The 19,711-nt window shown below is 54.2% G+C and overlaps 1 protein-coding gene across 1 annotated transcript in view; it reads right to left on the bottom strand.

Annotated features, from left to right (window-relative positions):
• The window catches only part of ANK1 (ankyrin 1), a gene marked incomplete at its 5' end in the record, with an annotated part of 198,141 nt that overhangs the window by 20,808 nt on the left and 157,622 nt on the right, over nucleotides 1-19,711 (bottom strand). The window contains 18 exon segments of the mRNA XM_079779383.1: nucleotides 3,215-3,361; nucleotides 4,195-4,326; nucleotides 5,741-5,815; nucleotides 6,112-6,190; nucleotides 7,690-7,809; nucleotides 7,919-8,044; nucleotides 9,951-10,179; nucleotides 10,449-10,545; nucleotides 11,234-11,438; nucleotides 11,923-12,134; nucleotides 12,521-12,675; nucleotides 13,637-13,861; nucleotides 13,953-14,050; nucleotides 16,307-16,385; nucleotides 17,509-17,605; nucleotides 18,472-18,495; nucleotides 19,195-19,243; nucleotides 19,245-19,268. Coding sequence (XP_079635509.1) covers nucleotides 3,215-3,361; nucleotides 4,195-4,326; nucleotides 5,741-5,815; nucleotides 6,112-6,190; nucleotides 7,690-7,809; nucleotides 7,919-8,044; nucleotides 9,951-10,179; nucleotides 10,449-10,545; nucleotides 11,234-11,438; nucleotides 11,923-12,134; nucleotides 12,521-12,675; nucleotides 13,637-13,861; nucleotides 13,953-14,050; nucleotides 16,307-16,385; nucleotides 17,509-17,605; nucleotides 18,472-18,495; nucleotides 19,195-19,243; nucleotides 19,245-19,268 — 2,173 coding nt within the window.

The following is a 19,711-nucleotide window of genomic DNA, read 5'->3' on the forward strand; positions in this document are numbered from 1 at the left end:
TCTACCTCTGACCCCTCCTGCTCCTTCTTTCCAAGCCAGAAGGGCACCCAGATGTGGGGTGGTCTTCCTGGACAGGGAAGAAGGCAGGAAAAACAAACAAAAGCCAATGCTGGTGCCCAGAGAGGCAGAAGGGACCATCCTGGGAGTCAGTTTCTGAGTGTCTGCTCAGGCCCTGGCGGGGGTATGCACGCAGGGCACACAGCCTGTGCCTATCAGGAGACTTGCTGGAGGAGGGGGTTCAGAAGGGGTGATGAGTTTGGACAGAGAAGCAAGGAAGCACAGAAACATTCAATTTGTCGCTGTCTACAATCAACAAAGCAGTGAGAGGGATCCTTTAAAAACTTAAGTTAGGCCCTGGCTGGTGTGCTTAGTGGTTAGAGTGTTGGTCGGTGCACGGAAGGGTCTCAGGTTCTATTCCCACTCAAGGGCATGTACCTGGGTTGAAGGAATGATCCCTGGCCCCCAGGGCGTCTGCAGGAGGCAACTAATTGCTGTGTCTTTCCCACATTGATGTTTCTCTCTCTCCCCCTCTCCTTCCCTCCCTTCCACTCTCTCTAAAAATCAATGGGAAAAAAAATCCTTGGGTTAGGATTAAGAAAAAACAAACAAACAAACAACCCCCCTCCCCACAACAACTTAAGTTATGTTACTCTTTTGCTCCAAAGCCTCCCATAGCCCTCCACCTCACTCCAAGTAAAACCCAATATCCCGAGGATAGTCTGTAAGAGCTGGCCCCCTATGGCCCTCTGGTCTCTGCTCACTCCTTTCTTCCGCCCTCTCTCTGCCCAGCCCCTGTGGCCCCTCGCTGCTCTATGAGCACACCAGCCTCCCACTCAGGGCCACTGAATGTGTGCTTGTCTGGTGTCCTTTCCCCATGTTCCCCTGGCTCAATCCCTCGCCTCCTAGGCTTTGTTCAAATGCTCCCCACTCCCACCATTCATTTACCCCCCAACCCCAGCACTCCCAGCCCCCTTCCTAGGGTCCATTTTATTCCACACCACTTATTGTAACCTGTTAGCACATTATATAATCCACTTACATATTAGGTTCCTATTGGACTCTCCAAACAGAAGGTAAGCTCCATGAAGGCAGAGTTTGGGGTAGTTTATTGTGTGTGTGTGTGGTGGGGGGGGGGCTGTTTGAGAACTGATTTATCTTCCCTGCCTAGAAGAGCACCTGGCACACGAAAATATTTGCCAGACGAGCTGGCCAACTGAAACAGAGACCTTCCCCTGGGGCATAGAGAGACCCAGCCCCACACAGCAAGGATTTAGAGCTCTGTTTAGGCGTTTGAGCCTTTAGGCCAGACAGGGACTGGGAGGCCTATGGCCAACGGCCAACATGAGGCGCTCATAAATGTCTGGGCAGTAACTCTTTAAAAAAAATGTTTTTTATTGTGGTAAGAACACTTAACATGAGACCTACCCTCTTAACAGATTCTTAATTGTTGTAATGCCTTTTTTTAGTAGTTCTATGGGCCCACGGTCCTGTAGGTACATAACTGGGGCACAAGAAAACAAAAACTTGCTGATCTGACTTCACTAAAAAGCCTGGGATGTTAAGAAAACCAAGTGATGGGTTATCACACGGACAAGAAGTGCACTGTCCGCTGGATTTCCCGGAGTTGGCAGCATTCCCGCACGCCCTCCCTCTTTCCTGTGTGAAAGCCAACGGGTCTACCTGGCAGCCCTGCCCCGCTCCAGCCAGGTCCCCCGAGGCACGCCCTGGTGGACCACTGTCTTAGAGCCCTTTACGCGGATGTGAGGCGTGAGCAGTGCACAGCTTGCAGCCTCCACCTGGAGCCAGAGACAAGCCCTGCGCACGCACACACATGCCCTGGCACGCAGCCGTGAGACGCGGGGCGGGGGAGGGCCAGGAGTCCCCCATGACATGCATGTGCGGAGGCTGACGGCCCCGAACACCTGGCCGAGGCGGAGACAGTGGAGACAGGAGGTGGGAGAGAATGAGTGGACAGCAGGTCCAATGAGGTCAGAGGCAGAAGAGAGAGGCGACAGGACATGATCCACAGACGATGAGCCCTGTCCCCAGGGGCGCTAGATGGCATGTTCCGGGAGACACAGGACACGGTGAGAGAAAGGTGTGAGGCGCTCGGCCTGAGCCAGCTCCGCCTGGCAGGAGGCCCTGTGCCCAGCCCAGCCTAGAACTTACCCACTCAGGACCATGCCCGGCGCCACAGGTGCCCGCACAGGAGCACACGTGTGAGTGGCTGGGGAGGAGCATTAAACTAGGAGCTTGGGGAGCAGAAAGAGCGCAGTGCAGCTCTCCAGGGTAATATTAGGCACCAGAGGATGATCGTTCACAACATTAAACATTGTTTTTCAGGGTCTGTAAGGAATCTGAGGGATCTAACCCAATTGCTGATTTTAAAGAAGAGACGATAACAGCCGCACCTGGAGTCAGGAGGGAAGAGGGACTAGAACCCGGCCCCCTGCTCCCACCACAGAGCAGGTCTCTGCTCTGCCTCTGTGCCCACGGCTAGAGGAGGTCAGCTGAAGGGCCGGGAGTGGGAGTCTCTGGCCCGTCCTTCATGCGCTGGCTCCTTCCATGGCTGCTGAAAGGAAAGTGGTCCTCAAGAGACAGCAGTGGGAGTGCTGAGGGCAAAGGTCAACCCCCCAGGGGCCTGGTCACATTGGGGGCTCCTGTGCATGCTGAACCACATCACAAAGAGTGAGGGGGAAATAGGCAGGGTGAGGAAAAAGGGAGAGAGAGAAAAGGAGACATTGGACTCAAAGAAAAGTAACCTGCTTAGCCTCACAGGGGGGCTGCAATGGGACTTTGAAAGTAGCACCCAGCTGATCCCCATCAGACCTGGGCCAGCAGCTCCGGGCCCTTTGCTCCTCAGCTACTGACTGTTTTACACATGGGGACACGGATGCCCAGAGAGCGCCCAGGCCCGGTGCAGAGCCGCACAGAGGACGTGCGACCTGTAGGGGCAGGAGTCTAGCAGCTGCCCCAAACTCTTCCACTACGACAGCAGGTCCCCTGGCAGCCTGTTGCTGGGGTAGCCTCAGGGAACCTCTCTGCAGAGAGGAGCAGGCCTGTCTCTCTTGCTCACCTTTTCCTCACCACCCTGGGGAGGGAGTTGTGGAGACAGACCTCCCACCCACGGGAGAGATGGCTTCATAAAGAGTCTCCGGCTGGAGGCTGGGAGGCCGGCTTGGCCCAGCCCCACCTCCTCACAGGGGACACTCACCATTCATCTGGGAGGGCGAGGAGGAGTAGTCCCGCTCCGTGTGCCGCCGGTCCGGCTTCAGATTGCGGCTTTGTCTGCCAGAGCCTTCCAACATGTTCACGATCTCGCTCCGGTCAATGTTCCGCAGGGCGGTGTACAGGTTCTCCACTGTCGGGGAGAAGGAAAGAAGGGCTTGCGAAGGAACTCTGATGAGTGCAGGGCAGTGCAGAATGCCCCGGGGCTCTGAACACCGGGAGGGGGAAACGGGAGATGGGGGAAGGCGATTTATTTTTTCAGAACGTGGAGGCATTCCAGAATCCAAGCAAACTGCTCTGTGGAGAAGATGCCGTTACCCTGTAAGAGATCTATTCCAGTCCCTAATAGTAGCCAATTTCAAAGCCTGGAAAGACTACTGTCATTTAAGAAGAAAACTACAAGAGAAGGAGCGTGAGAATAGTTAAAATCCTTGGTCCTGTGGATTCGCGGAGAATGCTGTATCTCAGGGCCGGTGGACTTGGGATGCAAATGGAAACACTCCATTTCCTCTTAGTGGTTCTGACTACGGGAATTTGGTTGAGGAGGAGCTGAAAAGAGTGAGAAAAACCTTCCCCCAGGTTGGAGGAAAAAAGACTTCTGGGAGGAGGAGGAGGACAGGCTTCGCTCACCCATGCTCTGTCCCGAGAGGACCGTCCTCAATTGTTTGAGAAATTCAACAGGAAGTCACATACCCTACACGTGTGCTGCTACCTAGGGGTCCTGGGGCAACTGTGAGGAAGGGGGCAAGCTGGAGGCCACGGTTCTCTGGTATCCTCTTCCGGTGGGAATGCCCAGAAGACCCAGCGGAGCCTGAGAGGTGTGTGCGTGAGAGGGACAGAGTGCAAAACAGATCGGTTCCGAAGGCTAACGTGAAACATGGATTCTGAAAGAAGAGCTATGTGGAGAAGACTAGGTCCTGGCACAGGCTTTGGAAAGAGAGGCGTCCTCAGCTTAATGGTACTGACTCTTGGCGTTTGTGCCTTCGCGGATGACCCAGAGGTTCAACAAGGTTGCGCTTTGCTCCAACAGCGAGTTGGGGTTTTCTACGCGAATCCTGTTGATGTCTTCCACGCTGAACTGCAGCTCCCGGGCCAGCTCTGCAAGCAAAGAACAAGACGCGGCGTGAGCCAAGCCGGAGCTGGTCCAGCGCCCAAGCTGGGCATCTGGCCGGGAGCACCTTTGAATTGGATATTCCTTCTTACCAAGAAATACCGAGTGAAATCTAAGATGACCAGGCAGCCTCTTAGAAAGGTAAGCAACTTATCCAAGGTCACAGACTCTGGTGCAGAGCCAGGAGTGGGGCCCAGCCTGCGGACGCCCACCCCAGGGCTGCCTGTACTGCACCAGGAGGCCGCTTACATTCCACCAAGAAGCAATTAGAATGGCAATGCATTTCTGTAGTTACATTTCTTCAGGGAAAGGCATTATTTACATTTTAAATGAAAATGCAAGCTCCCATCTAAAAGCAAGGCAATAACACAGACTGTTCGCCTATTTTCCCTCCCGTTATTTTTATTGTCATGTCTCACAGGTGCTTTAGAAGGGAGAACAGCATCAGAGTCTAATTTCAAGGATGAGAAAGACCAGAGGGAAAGTTACAGTGAGAATCAGAAGGTGCCAGTCACACACACACACACACACACACACACACACACACACCCCTTAAGAATAAGCAGTAGACATTCTTTTTTTCTTTTCTTTTCTTTTCTTTTTTTTGGCTTAAAGAAAAAGTCTCAGAATTCCTGTTGGGAACCTTTGTCACACTGCCCTTCAGCAAGTTCTTGCTTAGGTTTCTGAGTTTGTCTGAAGCTCTCCTGCAGGGGGACTGTGGGGGCCTATTCATATAAAATCTCACCAAAAGACGGGGGAGAATTCAGTTATAGGGCCTATGACTGCGCAAAGCACGTTTCCAGCTTCCACTTTATTTTGCCCACTCTTCACTTCGAATGTGACCCACCCTTATTGTTGACAAGACATGTGGTAGGTTTCAGCGACTGCCGGAGATTGTAAATGAAAAAATGCTGAGATTTAGCCTTTAACCCCCCTTTTCCCTCAGCAACACCAACCTATGAGGAAAGGCAATGGGAAGTGTGTAGGGGGCGGTGGACAGGCCGCCAGGTGACCTGGCTTTTGCTTGAGTGTTTGTTGTTTGTTTGCTGGCTCTTCTGGGCTCCGTCACTAACTAGCTACATAATTAAAGTCACTCCATTTGGTGGGATCTCAGTTTTCCCATCTGTAAAATGAGGTGAACCAGATCAATTCTAAGGTCTCTTGTAACGTCAAACGTTGCATTCTTTCTTACAAAGGAAATCCAGATGGAAATGGGAGAGAGAGAGGAAGCGCCTGCCTTTCGATTGGCCCCAAAGGAGTTGCTTGGGCAACAGACCTATCCAAGACAATCACAACACAATGGATAGTAAAAAGAGGTCTAGAAGTGCTTTCATCAGGTGCTCCTTAGGGGGAGGTGTACACAGGCAACGTGCTTTTTCTACCTCAAACTCCCTGGCTCACCTGCCCAGCTGAGACCAAGGTGTTCGGATATAAGGGCCATCTTCATGTCTGCTCGGTCTGTCCCACTGAGAAAACCTGGGGAGAAGGATGGGGTTTCATTGAGCAGCCTCGGTGGGACACAGAATCGACCGGGGTGAGTAAACGACCCCAGATGGATGCTCAGGTCAGGTGTGAACCCCAGTGCGCACCAGGTTAATGAGAACCTGTAAGGGTCAGGAGGAGACCCAAGCCAAAGGCTCCACCTGCCGCGTTTATGACGCACGGTGTCCATCCTATCAACCGAGAGCTGCTGTGAGGGTGGGAGGAGTGGGCTCACTCACAACCTCCTTGGAAAAGGGAGCGGGCACATAGCATGCCAGGGAGGTGTATACCCAGTGTGGATTCGCTGAGAATGCTGTATCTCAGGGCCAGCGGTGTCAGAGTCCGTCTCCTGTCATCGGCTCCGCTCCCCTGCAGAAGGACGACAAGGAAAGCGTGCTGTGGGTTTCAGGCCCTCCCCCTCTTGGAGAAGGTGATTCGAGCTATAAGCTGTGGGGTGGAGAACAGTAAGACTCCACTTCTTTGGGGCCTGAACACAAGGAGTAGAAGTGTGGGGGTGAGAGGGTGTTGCTAACCCTCACATACTTTAATAATGATAATAGTAGTGATAATAATAATAGGAGTAGTAATAATGCCTGGCTGATGTGGCTCCGTGACTGAGCGTCGACCCAGGAACCAAGAGGTCACCAGTTTGATTCCCCGCCAGGGCACATGCCCAGGTTGTGGGCTTGATCCCAAGTAGGGGGCGTGCAGGAGGCAGCCAATCGATGAAGTTTCTCATTGATGTTTCTCTCTATCCCTCTCCCTTCCTTCCGCTTTAAAAATTCAATAAAAATATATATTTTAAAAATAATAACAATAATTACAAACCCGTGAGGCCCTTATCATGTTCCAGACCCTGTATAATCCTTGTATAGACCTACAAGGTAGATACTATTATTATTCCCATGTCATCAATGAGGAAACTGAGGCACAGACAGGCTAAATAACTTGTGCAAGCTCACTCAGCTAATAAATGGTGAAGCTGGGGTTTGAACTAAAACACACACACACACACACACACACACACACACACCAAAAACTGTTTTCTGGGTTCCTTTCTGCTCAAAAGACCCATTTGTGATAGTGGTCCAAGGCCTAACGCCATGGAAAAGCACCCAGATGCTTGATCAAGGATTCAGGAATCCTATTTTGAAAAAGAAGTTGGCTCCCCCCGGTCCCCAGACAGGAAAGAGAATTTGAGCCACAGATGCATGAATATAACCTTGCTGCTTTTCTATTTTGGCAGGGAAGGCTGATTATTAAAACAACACCAACAAAAACATGGAGACATATGATCACTCCCAAGTCCCTGTGATATGTGCTGACGCTGATAATCCTACAGATATCAATAAGTGACCATACTTGGTCACGATGCCTTTGGTGAGCTCAAAAACCTGGGTGTTTGCACTGGCTGAGACACCAGGGATCCCTTCTCTGAGGGAAGCACCTGAAAAAGAGGCTCAAAAAAAGCTATCAAATGGCTGGGTGACCTTGAGCAATTCCATGCCCAGTTTTAAGCCTCAGAGGCCTCAGATGACGGGTACCGGGGTAGATGTTTTTCATGTTCCTTCAAACCTCCTAGAAGGGACATACTAGAGAGCTCAGAGTCCCTAGGGTGAACACGCAGATTGCCACCTGACACTGATGTTTTGTTCCTGAGCTTTGCAGAAAGGGCCAGGCATGCTGTCCCTGCCAGGCCACAGCCAAATGTCAGAGGAGACTGAAGAGCCTTCCCGAGCCTCAGGGAATCCAAAGGCAGCTTTTCAACAGGGGGAAGCCCTTTGGAAGTGGTCGACCTACGACCTCCTCAGGGACCCCACCTCTGGCCCAGGATCCTCCTCGGGGGGCGGGGGGAGGGGGGAGCTCACCTTGGTGCAGGGGGGCATGGTGATGTTCAAGTGACAGAGAATGTGCTGCGTGTCCTCGTACTTCATCGCCTTGCGCAGGAACGACAAGGACCCTCCTGGTTCTCGGCTGCTGTCCCTCACCTAAATCCAATCACGCAAAGGGAACTCAGGGGGGCATTCCACAGGCCACGAGGCTGGCCGAGAGATTTCTGCCTCCCAAACTTTCTAGACCCAGAAGGGAGGTCGGCACCTTGACAGGAATGGCCAGACGGTTCTCCCGGAATGACTGGAACTGGAAACTCCGCTGCTGGGCAGCTTTTTTGACAGGCACCAGGTTCCCGGAGAGTTCTGCGAACAGGGGCGTCCCTTCCAGCACCTGCAGGGAAGGGAAAGTGACCCAGCTGTCACATAGAAGCACCCAGAGGTGCTGTCCTGCCTTCAGCTCTGGCCTTCCCTCCCTCGGGACGCACCCCTCCTACAGCTCCAGGTACCGGTCTGCTCTGGGAAACCACACTCCTGGTTTGGGAAAAGGTTATATTTCCAGGTTATGCTTTCTTACTGGAAAGGGTTTTACAGCAAACAGAAACCTTCATATATCCCTGTCTGGCTGACCAGGATGGCTGTCAGAGTGCCCTAGAACCCCACTAGGATATCATAAAATGACTTCTGAAAAAACAAACCGTTTTTCACACCCATTCAAAATGTTTAGTGTATGCAGAGTGCTAGAAGGACCATGCAAATTTTTGTTTGTTTGTTTGTTAATCCTCACCAGAAGATATTTCCCCCCCCACCCACCATTTATTTCTTAGACAGCGTGGAAGGGAGGGGGAGAGACAGAAAGAGAGAAACATTGATATGAGAGAAACACATCGATTGGTTGCTTCCCACCAGGGCTGGGGATCGAGCCTGCAAACCGAGGTATGTGCCCTTGACCGGAATCGAACCCAGGACCCTTCAGTCCGAGGCCGACGTTCTATCCACTGAGCCAAACCGGCTTGGGCCCATGCGACATTTTAATCTCACCCCTAACATAAGGGGCCCTACTGTGTATATACTGCTTTCAACTGAACCCATTTGACAGCTGAGGAAATTGAGGCCCAAACAGAATAAATGCTTTGCTTAGTTAGTTCTTTCTTCTAGGCCCTCAGCCACCCGCAAAGGCTCAGCACCAACTCCGAGACCAGACTTTCGGGAAGGTTGTGGCTTATCACACATCTTAACATGAGCGAGTATCCTGGGGTCAGTGGCAGATTCCAATCCAGTCATCATCTGTCCCACCCTCTCTCCTGCTTCCTCAGCTGGATGCTACCAAAACCCTAGCACAGGTCAGGGTGTGGGCTCTGGGGTCAGACTACTTGGACAAATCCTTTCCCGGCTGTTTACTTAGTTATGTGACCTTAGATAGGTTACTTAACCTCTCTCAGCCTCAGTCTCCTCATCTGTAAACTGGGGATAAAAGTACACACAGTTATGAGAATCAGGTGAAATTATGCTAGCCAAGCACTTTTACTGTTACCTGGTACCTAAGGACTTTAACAAATGTCAGCTCTCATCATCACAAATCACTGGGCCAACAATGACGTTCCTCACCTTCGTGTGCTTCTCAAGAGGGGCATCAGAGAAACAGCCCAGGCCCTAGCTGGTTTGGCTCAGTGGACAGAGCATCGGCCTGTGGACTGAAGGGTCCTGGGGTTCAATTCCCGTCAAGGGCACATGCCTGGGTTTCGGGCTCGATCCCCAGTATGGGGCAAGCAGGAAGCAGCCGATCAATGATTCTCATCATTGATGTTTCTATCTCTCTCTCCCCCTCCCTTCCTCTCTAAAATCGATCAAAATATATATTTTTTAAAAAGAGACAGCCCAGCCCTGACCGGTTTGGCTCAGTGGCTAAAGCGTCGGCCTGCGGACTGAAGGGTCCCAGGTTCGATTCCAGTCAAGGGCATGTACCTTGGTTGCGGGCACATCCCCAGTAGGGAGTGTGCAGAAGGCAGCTGGTCGATGTTTCTCTCTCATCGATGTTTCTAACTCTCTACCCTCTCCCTTTCTCTGTGTAAAAAATCAATAAAATATATTTTTTAAAAAAAAAAAGAGAGAGAGAGAGAGAGCCCAGGAAGCCTCCCCCATCACCCGAGGAAGGATTTCCGGACTGCCCTGGGCCATGGTCCTGGAGAACAGAGCCCACACGTGCCCCCTCCTGGCTCCAGAAGCTCTGTCTCACCGTGGGACGTGAGGCCGGCCCGGGAGTGCCCAGGGACAAAGGGCAAAGGGGTGCAGGTGCTTACCTCTATGTCCCTGCTCCGGGCCACCTCAACGAAGTTCTCGTGATGCTCGAGGGTCTTGTCCACCTTATCGTCCGTCATACAGTAGCAGCGCAGCCGCCCTTCTCGGGGGTCATTCATCTTGGCAAAAATGACAAACTTGGCCATGTAGGGCACCGCGGTGAGCTCCTTGTACAGCAGGGTGGCGAAGTTCACGGCCTCAGCAGTCCGAGGACAGTCCGACAGCCAAAACCTGCAAAGAGAGGGCTAAGCATAAGCACGTTCCGAAATGCCCAACGGAGAGCTTCATTGCCACCCAGACAGGAGCGACCGGCCAGCCACGCCACGGCCGCTCCGGCACTGCTGGTGGTCCCTGCAGGGCTTCGATGTGGAGGACACTGAGGCGCAAGCCTGGGATGGGCAGGTGGGGGCACGAGGGCGGCTACCGCCAGGGGCAGCGCTGACCCCTCCATGCAGGGCCCGGAAGTCCCCTGGGCTGGGCTGGGCTGGGCCGCGTCTCACCTGGCAGAGACGTTGGTGGTGAAGGTGGCACACTCGTTGGCATACACGAGCTTGGTTGTTCCCGTTATATCTTCCCACTGGGCTTGGTCTGTTCCTCCTACAAGAGGACCAGAGATTGGGCTGGGAGACAGACTTCAGAACACACACAGAGCTTGTCAAAGCAGTGAGGCCGGGGTGCAGGGCAGAGACAGGCACATCTGGTGAAGCCCTGAGCACACCTGCTCGCCCATACTCTCCTCCCCCTCCTCCGAGTGGCCCCCAGCCCCTTTCTCAGAGCAGCCGGGGGTGACGTGGCCTGATTGCCCAGGAGTTTGGTGACAAGCTCATCTTATCCGGGACATTCAGCAACCTCACAGGGAGCTGCTGCCTGCCGAATCCCACCCACCCAACGGTCTTTTGAGCTTTAATGTCAAATCGCTAATGAAATTGTCAGGCACTGGGCAAAAGTGTGGGGGTGAGGGTCGTCTTCCTGAGGGCCTTGAACACCTTCCACCTGTCATGAACTCTGTCTGGGTAGGGCGGGGGGCGGAAGAGGGGGCAGGGGGCGCCCCATCGGGTGAGGAGGAGGCCACGTCACCTCCGAGTGGCCCCCAGCCCCCATCCCAGAGCTTCCCCGGAGGGCGTGGGCTCTACTCAGACGCATCACCCCTCCATCCCTTTGGAGAGCACCTCACTAGGCCAAGCCAACAAAATGCGAGACGGCGGCGATCTTTGCCTTCTCCTGTCTCCCCCAGGAGTGGCTGGAAGGACAGAAGACAGGCCAGAGGCCAGGGGTCACCTCTCACCAATGACGCTGCAGAGCAGGCGCAGGCTGGTGGTGTCTCCCTCCCCGCTGTCCCGCGGGTTGTCCGTCCAGGAAGGAGGGAGTGGGATCCGCAGCCCGATGGGCCGGTGAAATTTCCGGCGCCTGGGCTCCACGGTGACAATGGGGCTGAACGTGGCCTGATTGCCCAGGAGTTTGGTGACGAGCTCATCTGGAACAGGCTGGGCCTGCGAAGGGCCGAACAGGGGACACTCAGCCCCAGAGCCTCAGTGGGGCTCGTGGACAGGAAACAGCACAGTCCCCAAGGGGCTGTCTATACGGAGTGCAAAGGAGGGACCCCAGGGCTACCCAGGGCTGACGGCACTGCTTAGCTCTCCCTTCTGAGCCTTTTCCCGCCATTTCCCTGTGGCTCCTCCTTCCCGGGAAGGTAGCCTCCAGGAGGCCACGTGGGTTAATGCCTTATCCGGAACATTCAGCAACTTCACAGGGAGCTGCTACCTGCTGGATCCCACCCACCCAATGGCCTTTTGAGCTTTAACATCAAATCACTAATAAAATTGTCAGGCACTGGGCAAAAGTGTGGGGGTGAGGGTCGTCTTCCTGAGGGCCTTGAACACCTTCCACCTGTCATGAACTCTGTCTGGGTACGGCAGGGGGGCGGAAGGGGGGGGGCAGGGGGCGCCCCATCAGGTGAGGAGGAGGCCACGTCACCTGCAGAGCCAGCTTCACTCTCTTGGTGACGGCATTTTCTGGGAACGTCGCCTGCACCAGGGGCACCAGCTTGCTCTTCAGAGAGCCCCCTTCAGGGCCGATGGTGTCGTAGTCCTGGCAGAGCCGGGACATGATCACGAAGTACAAGGGGAAGTCCGTGGTGATGATGCGGCACACCCGCTTCTTCTCCAGCTCCTCCAGACTCCCCAGTTCTGGAATCACGGGGCATGGTGCCATTAGCCCCGTCATGCCGAGCCCAGGCTCAGCCACCACCATGTCCCAGAGCCCCCTCAGCACTGCTCTCTCCGGGGGCAGGCCTCCACCCAGTGGGGAGGCGGAGGGGGGCGGGGAGAGGCTGAGCGGCTGGGAGGGAGAAATCCCTGCATCCAGAAAGTCCAGAAGGAGATGCAGGTGGCAGATAGGGGTCAGGTGCTCACTCAGATGCCCCAGGGACCCGGAACTGCACTTAACGGGCCATCTCCAGGCTCTCGGGGCTCTCCAAACTCCAGGCAGCCAACAGCCCATCCCCAACGTACAGCCTCAAATGCCATCTTCCAGAAGGAGGGCGCCTGCTCTGGGGCTTCTGGGGCTCAGTTACCTTCGTCCATTCCGTTGAGGATCTGATCCAGGTAGCTCTCTCCGTAGCGGCTCTTGTGTTCCTTCCACACGGAGCCGTTTTCACTCCGCAGCACCACGAGCTCGCGATCCCCGCGGCCATGGGAGGCAAAGTGGGGGATCTCCACAATCACAGGGCTGCGGGCACAGAGGGGATAGTGGGGAGGTGTGAGGATTCGGGGTGCGTGCCTTGTGGCAAAGGGAGGGAAGAGGGGGTGGTGGGGCAGCTGGTTCCTGCCTGGAGGGAGAAGGGGTCCTGTAGCCACAGCGGGGCCCCACCTGTGGGCAGGTCCCGACTGTGGAACAGACCTCCTTATGGCCCCTGTCAGTCACCGCCAGGCAAACAGCTCTGCCCTTGGACCTGATGCCGAGCCCGCCTGACATCTCTGCACGGCGCCTCTCAGAGCCCCGGCTTCCCGCTAGCACAGCGATCATGACAGGGGACTACACTCGAAGGGGAAATCAGCACACAGGCCTCGGCAGGCTGCTTTACAAGTGGTGGGTGAGAGCTTGGGGTGGAGACAGGGAGTGGACAGAGAGGAGAAGGCAGGGCTTTCTGGGCAAGACCTGTCCCGGCGCGCCAGCCGCTGCCAGCCGCCAGCCGTGGTGCCTGAAGAATAACAACGCTTGGGCAGAAGGCCCGTCTGCCTGCCGCAGACGAGGTGAGGAATGAATGGGCTTCGAAGCCCATTGATCTTGCCGGCCATGGGGTGATGCTGTAAAGTTGTCTTAGTCTAGTTACTAAGACTCTAGTAAGACCATTTTGAAGCTGAAGTAATTAAACCCTGGGGGGGAGGTCCCCAAAGTAGCTCTGTCTTCCTGTCCCTTCTCTAGTGTCATACGAGGTTGGAGAGTATTGAGCTCCACCCGGGCTGTGGACTCCTTGGTGTACTCAGGAACAGGCAGTTAATGGGGACGGGGGGCTCGGGGGGCTGTTCCTGCCGGGACAGCAGAGAAATGAGATGACAGGGGCACCAGGCTCGTCCCCTCTCTGCCCTGTGGCGGATGGCTCTGTGGTTGCTGCCGAGGTGGCAGCGATGGACCCACAGGGCAGGGACAGGTTAGGGACACCCTGCACACCCACAGGGAAGCCTCGCACCTCAGGAACTGAGCCCCCGTGGGCCCCAGCGCGATGATCCTGCTGGCCAGGCCCTCCTCCTCGGCCAGCGGGGGCGGCGTGCTCAGCTTCTGCGGCTTGACCAGGCGGCAGGTGATGCGAGTGGGTGCCGCACACGTCCGAGGCGGGATCACCACCCGCAGGCCGTTGTGCCGGCTCCCTCTCATGGAGCCTCCCCGGGCGTCCACCATGAAGCTCACCAGAAACCTAGGGCACAGGCAGATCCGTGTTGGGTATCCACGTGCTCCCTCCGAGACAGGGAGCGTGGGGGCCCGAGCCCCACACGGGGGCCACTCACCCTGTGTGCACGGGGCTGGCCACCGGGCTGATGTTGTCTGAGGTCTCTGTGGCCGGGCTGCTGGGGATGAGTGAGTCTTCATCATACTCTTTAGATGCCTGAGGAGGAGAAAAAGGCCAACTGTCTTAGCCCCTCCCAGGCCACAGGTGCTGGTCTGGGGACAGCCGATGCTGAGCCTGGCGGGGGAGGCTCAGGAGCACCTCCTCGCCAGGAACCACGGGGACCCGTGGCGTGCCTGGAGTGAAAGGAAGCACGGCTACCTCCTAGCATGGCCTCTCCTCAGCTCACGACTCTGGGACGGAGTCTCAGAACGGACGGAAGGAGCAGGTCCTCCCTCCAGTCTGGTTTCAATCTTAGGTCCTGTGCCCACTGCTGACCTACCCCCCTGTTCTCCAGCTACACCCCAGCCTGAAACCTCTGCTTGAGCTGGCTTGGTTTTCACACTAGAGTTGGCAACACACTCTGCACCATCGCCTACTCGCTCTTTAGCTCTGGGTGAGCTCCTTGTCTTGCAGGCACCTGAGGTCCATGAGGTGACTGGAACAGACCATTGCCCTTCTGTGTGTGTGTGTGTGTGTGTTGGGGGGGGGGCGGCTTCCTGTTATCTCACCTGCCAATGGGACAGGCCCTGCCTCACAGTAATACTGCAACTGCAGGACATGGGGCTGCCTCACACAAGGACTCATGAAAGCCACCAGGGTCTGGACCTGTCTCCATCCCCTCCAGGCCTGTTCTCAACTCTGCTCTCGCTCATGCTTTCCCACAGGTGCAGACGCCCTGTCCCTCTCCTTCGCTGTTCACTTTTCATGTCTCGCCTCCTCCATCCATCTTTCCCTTCGACTCTGATCTGGAAAAACTCACACTACACCGCTGAGCACTTGGAGAGTTACGCTTCCCTCATTTTGTGCTAAATGGTTTCATGTAGCTGAGTCCACCCTTGCTGGTTGGACCATCAGCTCCTAGGAGGCAGGTATGGGTCTCCTAGTCTGCCATCCAGCCCTGTGCAGGGCACACAGTAGGACTCCAGCAACACCTGCTGATTTGAGGAGTCGAAGAGAATGGGTTGGTCAAGGAACAGCAGGACACAGTTCCACCCAGCTGCTTTTGTTGATTTGGGCAGCACTCAGGGAGTGTGCCCCAGCAGGACCAGGGCTGTATCTGACCATGCCCCCCAGATGCCACCCAATGAGTGACACCAATATCTGCCACCACAATATACCCAGCCTAGAATGGCTGGCTGGACAGCGTCACAGCCACTTGGGGCCAGGGCTACGGCTGCTGCACTCAGACACACACCCCCTCAGGGGCAGTGGAAGAGACCAGCCTTTGTGGGACACAGACACGCCTGGCTCAGGTATCAGGCCTCAGGCTGTCATTTCCAACCTCAAACACCACACTGCTCTCTTTTTATGCTAGAAAAACCCCTTGTTCTGGGCGGGGGGGGGGGGGGGGGGGCATAAAAGTAACCAAGGGGAAATGAAATTGTTTTAAACCACCCGACCCTTGTTGGAGACAAATTCAGACGCCATCCAGGGGAGCCACAACGTAGGGTACTGCAATGAGCAATATCCCAAGTGGGAACAATCTCTCTGACACCCTCTTCTATTCCTATTGGTGTTTTAAGCTCCTAATAATCCCTTAAGGAAGATGAGGCAGAAACTGCTCCCTTTTCCTGATGGAAAAGAAAAGGAGCGCGGGGTTCTGTGACGTGCCCGAAACTTCGCTGTAGGGGCAGGTGCAGCCTGGGGCTAGCTCCCCAGCACCGTGACCTGCTGCCCCCGTGGCTGCAGAGAGCGCACGCGTGCACCGGGGTCGGCCATGAGAACATGGGCTTTTGAGCTGAACTTCTGGCGTCAGTTCTCAGCCTTGCTCGTGACTGAACCCGCGTAATGGTGTTTCCCACGCCCGTGGGCTCTGCGAGACGCCATGTCAGTCACGTCTGGGATCATGAGAACACCGACACCCCAGGGGCTACGAGGAGCATGTAGAACCTCGGATCTGCAGGACTCAGTAAATGCTACACGTGTTTCAACTGTTAGCTCCTCTCGTATCCCAGGTCTGTGGTCGGCAAACTACGGCTCGCAAGCCACATGCGGCTCTTTAGCCCCTTGAGTGTGGCGCTTCCACAAAATACCACGGCCTGGGCGAGTCTATTTTGAAGAAGTGGCATTAGAAGAAGTTTAAGTTTAAAAAATGTGGCTCTCAAAAGAAATTTCAACCGTTGTACTGTTGATATTTGGCTCTGTTGACTAATGAGTTTGCTGACCACTGCCCCAGGTCATCTCGAAGCAATCATTGTCCCAGGGGTCTCTGCTCTCCACAAAATGGAAAACAAGAGACAGGATGCTTCTTACCTGTTCTGGCTCTTCAGACCTGATCACCACTGTCTCAGGTGTGACACAGGGAATCCTCGGGATGGCTGGAGATTCCACCCTGTGCCCCAAGACAATTGGAAAATCAAAGAGACGATCCTTCCAAGTGGTCCCCCTTCTTCCATGGGAGGCCTCAGTGAAACACCTCTGTACCCCCATAATAACCTACCCAATCTGCTCCCTCACCCAGCCTGGACCCGCCGCCCATTTACACATGCAATACAACTCAGCCTCCACCACTGACTAGCTTCCTCCCTTCGCCTCAAAGCCTTTCCCCGGAGCCCCACTGTCCCTCACAACCTCACTGAAGGGCCACCTCCTCCAGGGATCCTCCCCGCTCTCATCAGCCCAGTTCTTAGCCTCAGAGCCCTTGTTGACAGAATCCTCGCTCTGGCCTCCACACCTTATTCGGCATTGCTATATGACCTCTTGGTGTGTGTTTTGATCCTACCAAATAAATCTGTAGTTTCTTTATGGCCAGGGGACAAGTCTTGTACTTCTTTCTAAGTGATGTTCAACAAATACTAATTGATTACATATGCTTGTTGTTTCACTTCCTGCTTGTTTCACTGTCCTGCGTTGTATAAGCTGTGGGACTACGCTGGCACGCATCTGTCTTTCCAGAAAACGCCGAGGGCTCAGTGTATCTGCATAGTGGTCTCTTCTAGATTTATTTGTAGAATATTCCTGTGTGCTAATGTGCCCACAGCAGAGTGACTCCCAGGGTCACAGGGAGGAGTGAGAAATGTGTTCCGGGCAGAGACAGCCTCTCTCTGTGTTTTCCCTAATGTATGGAAGGACGCGGTCAGTGTTAGAGCTCAGGCACCAGTTTCTAATGTGAATTTTCTCAGTGGATTTTTCTGGGTGAGAAACTGAGAGTGTGTGAGAGGGAGAAGGGGCATGCATATGAGACTGTGAGTGAGGGACGAAGAAAGTTGGGAGGCAGAGGTACCAAAAGAGGAGGGGAGACACTCCCGGCCAATATGTTGTAAGGGAGGCCTCCATGTCCCCACTTGATGCTCAAGGTACAGAGTTAGTTTATCCTAAGGTGCTGGACCCACAGTCCAACCGACCGGCAACTATCCCTGTCAGGGGCACACCCAGGGGCTGGCCTTCCAGTGACGTTTCTCTGCTCTGAGGTCCAGGGCAGGACCTCGGCCATCCACGGGGTGGGCACTTCTTACACTTGATCTAGCTTCGGCACAAAATCCAGCAGCTCTTTCTCTTCATCCACATCCCTGGAATCCTGCCTCTCAGCCTTGGAGCCGACGAGTTCTTCTCCTGAAACCACACGAGGTTAAGTGAGTGACAGAACGGAGACTTCGGCTTTCTTTTTCAAAAGTGCTCTGCCCAGTCCTCGGTGCCGAGGAGTGGAGGAAGGCTCAGATGCTCGAAGGGGCCCATTAGCAACGTCTTCGACAGCCCTGTTCCTCCAGCCCTGGTACCCAGAGCAGGGCAGCAGCTCCTAGCATCTCAGTCTGTACCAGGCTTTGCAGAAGAAAAAAAAAAAAATACAACCAGAAAGAACTTTTCTTTTTTTTTTTTGGCTTGGCAAATGCTACTTCCAAAGAGCCCTTGCAGAGTGTGCGACGACGCCAAAGGGCTGCTTCTGTTCTTTTCCGCCCCACACACCACAGAAGCACAAGCTCCCACGGAACCGCACCCGTCCGTTTGGAAGGGCTGACGGGTTCCTGTGACCACGGCAGGTGGAGACTCATCGCTTCCTAAGCCCCTCACCACGAGGTTCTCACTACGCCTACAACCCGGACTGCCTCTGTTTCCCTTTTCTTGCTTGCGCTGGGGTTGGAAGCCCTCGACTCGGCAGTGTCATTTGCTGTCCCTTAGCAGTGAGTGTCCTGACTCTGTGATCTGGAGCTGACAGAATGAAGTAACAACAACAGCTCATGCAGTTATGGTCACACACACAGTGGCATGGGCACAGACACAGAGATGGACAGGCGGGAGCTACCCGCCAGGGCATGGATCTTATGGGTGTACATTTCCTGTTTTTAGTCAAAGCTCCCGGCTCCGGGGTGTTAGCCGCCAGAGGAGGGTGGAAAGCAGGAATGGATTAGTGAGCGCTTGGGTTGCTTGGGGGTGAAATGTACTGTGAGGAAGGACCACAGGGAACAGAAAGTGTTTCATACCCATTATAGATATATGAGCAGTTCCTGGAAAGCAAAGGAGAGCCAAGTTTAAGAAAGGACAGGATTGCAGTCAGTTCAAGCGAGAGGCATATCACCACAGGGGACACAAGCACAGCTTTAATCATCTAGTTGCAACGTTATTCATTCAAGGGCCAGAGAGATAACCCAGTCCAGTCCGACCACGGACACCCCGAGGGTTCCTTCCTAACTTAAGTGAGGAGATCGTCAGATGCCATAAGCACCTGGTTCACAGAAGTTGAAAATGGATATACCCCCAAACCTTCTGACCCCTGATGCGGTCAGAAGAGCAGTGTATTAAACAGATTCGGACAGTTTTTAAAATCAACAGCTTGTTGTTTGCTCAAAGCTCAAGGAAAGCACCAGGCAGAATTCTATGGCAGTTCTTTACAGCTCTGATAATTGATCCGAGGAGAACCATATTCTATGCATAATATATGCAAACACATATTTATGAAACGTCATGGGATTTTGTATTTTAATCTCCGTGACGTAGATTTTTCCTTCTAAAAAATTACATTAATGAAGTATTTTTAAGGGCAGAGAATATCTCTGAAAAGCAGTTTCTCTCTGGTTTCAGTGCAGACCCACGGAGCTGTGCTGTGCTACAGGGACACCTGAGTGGGTCAGGAAGCACCCAGGGAGGGCTCAGAGCCCACATGTCCCCCGACTTTACCCCAACTTATGTCAAACCCCAGACTTTACCTTCATCTTCAGAAACATCCAGGATCTCATCCACCGTCTCAGGGAAACCTCATCCGGTGCTTGTCACTGACTAACTAAAATGAGGAAAAGCAGAGAATTCAACCCAAATAGAACACTGATCCAGCGGTTACCTGGTTATGACCCTGGAGAAAGGAAGGAGGAGGGGAAGGAGCTTTGTCCAAAATGAAAAAAATCAGAGCTAAGAGGCTCCCAGCCGAGAAGCCCATGTCTGAGAGGAATCACAGGGGAGATAAACATGACACATCCACTTCCCATTGCCTAGTCTCTGCCCCAAGCCCATCGTACTACTGCCCCTTTAGGTTGGCCCCCAATTCCTCCTACCGCTAGGTGGCAGTACAACTCCATCGGACGGAGAAGACCCTCCCACCTTTAGGCTTGGTTCTTTCTACTAGAAGAGCCCCAGCTCTGAGAGTAACCCATAGGGGCGCCCAGTCAGGCTGTGTGTTTGGGGTGGAGGATGCAAAGAAGCAGACATACCACGACACTGGTTTCATCT

The sequence above is a fragment of the Cnephaeus nilssonii genome (assembly GCF_951640355.1).
Source record: "Cnephaeus nilssonii genome assembly, chromosome: 8".
Taxonomy (NCBI): domain Eukaryota; kingdom Metazoa; phylum Chordata; class Mammalia; order Chiroptera; family Vespertilionidae; genus Cnephaeus; species Cnephaeus nilssonii.